Below are 6,364 nucleotides of genomic sequence, written 5' to 3' on the forward strand. Positions count from 1 at the left end.
AGTCTCGCAAAAAGTTAAAGGCAGGAAATGCTGATTAAAAGATTTTAGGCACTGTTACCTTTACACAGAAAATAGAAGCGGGGATATGTAATGCATTTTAACCTATACAACGTATGACATAAATATTTCACTAAACGTTTTGGTTTTAGAAGCAATGCATGCAAACATTCTGCCCACATAAATGTACATACTATGTTTACAGAAATGATTGTGGATTCTAATAATAAAATAAAACATATGCTGGTAGGTACTTTACATTTCAATGTGTACTCAACAATTTATGTATTGACAATACCCTGTGTAACAAACTAAAAATTCGCAAACTGCACAATATTATTGTTTGCCATTTTGATCTTGTTTTTTGTCCAGGGTTTTTGGTTTTAGCTTTATTAAATACTACCAAGAGTACCAAAAGACTAAAAAATTCCATGAGTTTTGACAAACGTCAAATAGAATGAATGGTTTTGTATGCCGGTGTAATGAAGTATTTCGACCCCCATAGAATAACGACGAAGTTTGCAGGGATTATTGACACTGGCGTGTTTTGTGAACGTATTGTGAATTGTTATTTTCCTGAAAAAAATGTATACACCAAGATACAGCGTCTAGAAATAGAATCCCTTTTCCCGTTGCGGAATGCTCTGATTTCTGTGTCAAGTGATGGTATCAGGGGCTAATGGTCAAACGGAAGGACGGACGGACGGACAAACGCAAACCGGGGGTCGTTATTTTATGGGAGTCAATATTCTTCGTGAGGTTCAGTTTACTTCACGTGGGGGAGTCATAGTACTATAATCTGGAGGTCATAATACTATGACCGGGGGTCACTTTTTCTATAGAATAATGACCGGGGGTCATTATTCTATGGGGGTCGAAATACTTCATTACCGGCTGATTTGTACCACTTTGTTATTTCGTCCTGTTGTCTCGCCGAACGTTGCCCCAAATAAACGTCTCCCAACCGAATGTCTCCCCATCAAACATCGTCACGCTGAATGCCTCACCAACAAAAGTCGCCCACTGAACGTCGCCCGCCTAACGTCGTATTTTCGCCTCACGGAATGACATAATAGTATTAATTAAACTGGAGATAAATGATAGTAAGATTTTAGTAGTTATGAAATATGTGTTTGTCACACATAGGTGTTGGGGTTGCCCAAGGGTAATTTTAAACTGTATCCGAATAGTAACTTAACACAGAGAAATCTTGCTTTTTCATTTCCTTAATAATACGGGGGATTACGGCTATTGTCTTGCAAATTCCGGGCCCTGAAATATGCAACATCTCTCACGCCCCCTAGCATCGGCTGAAGCGGAACTCTATTACGCATCTATCAATCGCAAGGACCAGAAAATACAATAACAATGAATCCAAAATGAAAATGCATAAATCAGCTTTTATAAAGAAACGATTTGAAGGCAAATTATCGTATCAGCTAGTGGTCGTATGTCGTTGTCAGTATACATAGGAATGAATCTGTTCATAACAAGTTATGGGCATATACTAACAGAAATAACATCATATCAAGCTTTTTTTTTCTAGTTCTTTTCTTGAAGTCAGGGGAGATAACCCAAAACAGAATTGCTTGCATTGCACATATTGAAAATAAAACCAGCATTTTCGGGGTCCATTTGCCACCTCCATTTATTAGCTGTCTTGGTCGAATTTTTTCTTTGAGTACTAAATGCACCTGAATCACGCGATGCATGTGTCTGTTGACGGGTAAAAGTTTGCATAGCTTTAACAAATGGTAATTCTGCAAATTTAATCAAAGCTCGTGCAATTTCTATTGGTCTCTCGGCTAGATCTTCGTAGTGCACAATTTTTAACCTATTTGGAAACTTTTGCAGAATTTCTTTCGAACTTTTCAAATCTTTATCGACTGAAGAGCAATGTCCTTCCACGCTCTTTTTGAAACTTTTCTTTGTTACTTCATTAATCTTGAACCTAGAATTCATAATTCCTCTGGGATCTCTAACAAGATGTATAATTTTCATATTTGGATACAATGGTAGCAACTTTGAAGCTTCTTCAATTGACATGCGTATTAATTTGATTGCCCTTAGCGGTGCATTCTCGCAGGAAGATACTGCTGTTTTAAAACATTGTTTAAGTTTTGCGTTAGCTTGAGTTACACTAGATCCCAAACGCCCTTTCGTACAATAATAAAACGTCCGCATGACCTTTGTATGCTCTCTGTGGTGAATGTTGGTTAGACTTCGTATACTTATAGACTCAATCTTGCAATTCAGCCAGCTATTCAGTTCATCAAAAATTACTTTACTTTTCTGTGATGCTGAGTAGTTCCTGAAAAGAAAAAAATATACATTTGGGTAAATAAAGGTCTTTTTTCTACTTTTGAAACACCATCTGGAATAAAGTAAAAACCTTGATAGAAAAATATATAGACCTGAGACCTTTCAGCATTCTAACCAAATCACGACTAAATTAAAGATATTAATTAGAAACTTGTTTTAATTCTTTTAATTATTTATATAATTCATATTTAAAAAGGAGATGACACAGATATACGATACACACCTGTTTGTTCCATTGGCATATTTCAATGTAGTATATGTTTTATTGTTACGTGCTAGTCCATTAAATGCCCCAACTAAAAATCTGAGTGGTTCAAATACATAGAATGTGCCCGGATATGCTTGAAAGAGAGATCCTGTTAAAGTCGACCCACTCCTCATATACGCCACAATCAAAACTATCTTTTTGTTGCTATGGACGTTCTGTTTCTTTTGGGTACTTTCCTCTGTATCATCTAATGCAGTTTTATCTTTCTGAGCATAAAAGTTATAGGTTCCGTTCTCTTTCTCCCTTGTTTCCATTGAGTCAGCATATGGATCATTCCTGTGAGTGTTAATGGAATCTTTTGATTGAATATTATTGGCGTAGGGGTATGAACTCGATGAAACTTCATTTCTATTTAGAACCATCTGTGAGCGATTCTTTCTAAAAGCGGTTGTTCTGTTGTGGACAGTTTCTACAGGAGCAGGGGGTAATACATCTACAGCTGAAAAAAAAATCGTGTAAGAAGATATAGTTTATACGTTAATCCTACTTTATATGATAATCAAGAAGCAAATAGTTATCACTGCTACGTTGATTAAGAAGGGAACCAGTAAGCAAAGCATCGTGCAAATGCTTAGCAAATTGTTGTCTATATAAATGGAATGTGTACCGAGAAATAAATATGTGGTTTCAAAGCAACATAAATAATACGGCATAGCATGTCTATACATAATTATACATTTAAACAATCCAGTGTAGATCATGATCACATCCGTGCAGTCTGATCATGATCTGTATGTTCACCATTCAGTCAATATCTCTTCGATTAGCAACCCTTTTAACAACTAGCGGTACTGCCCAATTTGAAAGAGGGACGGACAAGTTCATTATAGAAATTTAGTAGGATAAGGGTTAAGTCGCTATCTTTCTTGTGTATACATTTCTTCCTGCACACCTTGGCCCTTTAGTGAAAACATATTTATCCCATATATCAGCTGTGTTTCATACTTCCTGTACAATATATATTTCATTATATACCTATATAAATTCTGTCGAAAATACTGCTTGTATTAACAAGTAAATATGAACAGGCAGAAAAAAAAATCCGTATTGTGCCTTTTGTATTATATGTTGCCGGACAATTTTCATTTGATATTCATAGTTTCTTTAAAAAGGCGCACACGGAATCTTCAAAAATATTAACATCGACAAACAATAAAGATTTCGTCCGATAACAAAACAACAAACAAAAAGACAGAGGTATATAATTAAAGAGTTATTTCAATAGTTCAATCGGATTTTGTATTCAAGATCGAATTACTATTGTTATAATGTTCAAATATCTACATTTTTTTTGTATATGTTACAGCAATATATATTTATATTTTGAATGAAGATAATCATTTTTCCATCGAGTCTTTCTGCCTTGGAAAAAGTATATTACAATGTGTTATTATGACTTCCGGGATTGAACCGTTAAGCCTTGATTATTTTGCTATTGAAGTATCAAGTTTATCGAACTGCTATTATAATAACCTATAATAAATTGTCAGTGTATTGAAACTTGAATGTTTTAAATAAAGATGACAATACCTAGAGAAAAGTGAGTCTCTGATTATAAATATTTCTAAATACATTTTATTTTATAAAATGTATTTGCTCATATGTCTTTTTAAAATGTTCAAGTTTTACATTTTTATGCAAATGTTGGTCTCCCTTAGGGTATTTTGACAACAGTACAGAACTTTGTGCGGGTGTTTCTTTATGAAGGTTCAGACTAACTAAATTCGTCGCGGATTCGTTTAAGGGGTCTGTTTAGTTAATGGCATCAGTGACATGGCTTGTTTAATGTTAGGCAGAGGCTTAATATTGTCAACAACATTTGCTGGTTACAGAAGTACTTATTTAATCAAAATATATGCTCTCTCAAGCAGCATTTATGGCCTAGGAAGTGTTTGAACAGAGCTTGTGGGACAGTGTAGTAAGATCTTCCTTTTATTAAAAGTTTATGCCTTTAATCTTTTTCTTCTTTTTTTTCTCTCGCCTTTTTGATTGGTCCAATCATAATTGCCGTATCTCTTTATGATCATTTTCAACTGATATAATGGACATGTTAGAGTTTGTTATACAAACAAATATCAAAGTGGTATCTTCCCTGACTTGCGCATGTACATAAAAGGTTCTGTAGACGCATGAAAAGACATGGTTGTGCTTTACAAAAACACTTAAAAGAAATAGCCATATACAGACCATATGAAGTCGACTTACTTAAGACACTGACTTACCTCCTACGTTGAACCCACTTTTAATCCTGATAGTTAAACAAGCATATAAAGTTGCTATGGCAACAAGAATCACACATGTATTACGGAGCGTCTTTCGGGCGGTTATAACGTTGCCTGTGAGGATTTTGGAATCTACGCTGCGTGTCTCCATGGTGCAGTTTATGAAAAATGTAAAAGTAGATAATGTAGAACTCTGTCCTTCATTTTGAAGTTCGTTTGTCTCATAAATAAACCACACGTTATTGTCTGCTCAGAAAGTTTTTTTCCATTATTCTTTATCTTCATCCGTATTAAATTAGCCTGTATTGTCTGTGGAATTTAATGGTCAGCAGTATCATGTTTAAAGTAGAATAGAACTACATTGTCTTCTGGTTTTTTTTTCAACAAATTTCACAGTTGACCTGTGATTTCACATCAAAATTTATTCAAAGTGTAACAAATCATAAAAGTACTCCTTCAAGAAATCAGTGTCTTTTTGCTGTATATACTTTGCATAGTAAATTCCAAAGTTTAAATAATAAAATTTCTTCACTGTAATACGGCTAAGACATAGATGTACAAATCTGTATTAAACAAAAGACGAGTTAAATAATTACTTCTTTTCGTAGATCAATAATTTTGTATAGTGTATTATCTTAGTTTAAAACTATGTATGAAACCAAATATAAACATTTTTGTTAATTGTGAATTGTTTTGTAGATTATCAAATCAAAATGCACAGTAAGACAGTATTTAATTGCAATTCGTATTTGAGCCGCACCATGAGAAAACCAACGTAGTGCATTTGCGACCAGCATGGATCTAGACCAGCCTGCGCATCCGCGCTGTCTGGTCAGAATCCATGCTGTTAGCTTTAAAACCCTATTACAATTAGAGAAAGTGTTAGCGAACATCATGGATCCTGACTAGACTGCTCGGATGCGCAGGCTGGTCTGGATCCATGCTGGTCGCAAATGCACTATGTTGGTTTTCTCTTGGTGCGGCTCATTTATCTTTTGTGAATTCATTCCACAGTCAAACGATTTATAGGCCGACTCCAGATAGTTTGACTGTTTTTGGCACTGATAAATGTCACAACTTCCGTAAGATATCGTTAGGCTGACCTTTTATGTCGCAACCACTGCTAAATATCGCAAAATCATCTGCCGCTTTATGTCGCACCTTTAATGCTACATGTCGCATGAATTTGCACTACTGTTACATGTCACACATTCAACGCTTAATATCGCACTACCTTTTATATGCATGTACTAGCATTTCATTGTCTTTATATTATACTTCAAACAATATGCTTGATACTTGATACTTCGAGAGCAAAAATTTTTATCAACGCGTAACCTTGTGGTATTCGGTTCAAGCCCGACGGAGGTCATAATAACACATTACAATGGCAGAATACTCGATTGATTAATGGTTTATCTGAATTCAAAATATGAACATATATTGCTGTTTCAAATACAGAAAAAACAAAACATGTAGATATTTAAACATTATAACATTATTAAAGTAGATCCTGTGAATAAGTTCATCTATGGTTCTTTTTAAAACTGTAAAC

At 34.7% G+C, this 6,364-nt stretch overlaps 1 protein-coding gene across 2 annotated transcripts; it reads right to left on the reverse strand.

Moving 5' to 3' along the window:
- Positions 1-240: 240 nt before the first annotated feature.
- LOC123553397 (carbohydrate sulfotransferase 1-like) lies at positions 241-5,405 on the reverse strand. Of its 2 annotated transcripts, none has more exons than XM_045343122.2 (3): positions 4,810-5,405; positions 2,543-3,020; positions 241-2,308 (listed from the first exon to the last, which is right to left on the reverse strand). In XM_045343122.2, the coding sequence occupies exons 1-3, from the start codon at positions 4,958-4,960 to the stop codon at positions 1,558-1,560; spliced, it is 1,380 nt and encodes a 459-aa protein (XP_045199057.2). In that variant the 5' UTR covers positions 4,961-5,405; the 3' UTR covers positions 241-1,557. The 2 variants fall into 2 exon arrangements, with proteins under 2 accessions (XP_045199057.2, XP_053397157.1); XM_053541182.1 differs by having other exon boundaries at positions 2,543-3,026; positions 4,810-5,404.
- Positions 5,406-6,364: the final 959 nt, after the last annotated feature.

Source organism: Mercenaria mercenaria, chromosome 4 (genome assembly GCF_021730395.1).
Source record: "Mercenaria mercenaria strain notata chromosome 4, MADL_Memer_1, whole genome shotgun sequence".
Lineage (NCBI taxonomy): Eukaryota > Metazoa > Mollusca > Bivalvia > Venerida > Veneridae > Mercenaria > Mercenaria mercenaria.

Bases quoted from the DNA above. Each gene is read 5' to 3' on its own strand.
- LOC123553397 (XM_053541182.1), bottom strand. From the start codon at position 4,960: ATGGAGACACGCAGCGTAGATTCCAAAATCCTCACAGGCAACGTTATA. The intron at 3,027-4,809 runs GTAAGTCAGTGT...TTTTTTTTTCAG, and splicing joins AAGTGGGTTCAACGTAGGAG to CTGTAGATGTATTACCCCCT. The intron at 2,309-2,542 runs GTGTGTATCGTA...TTTTCTTTTCAG, and splicing joins TATGCCAATGGAACAAACAG to GAACTACTCAGCATCACAGA.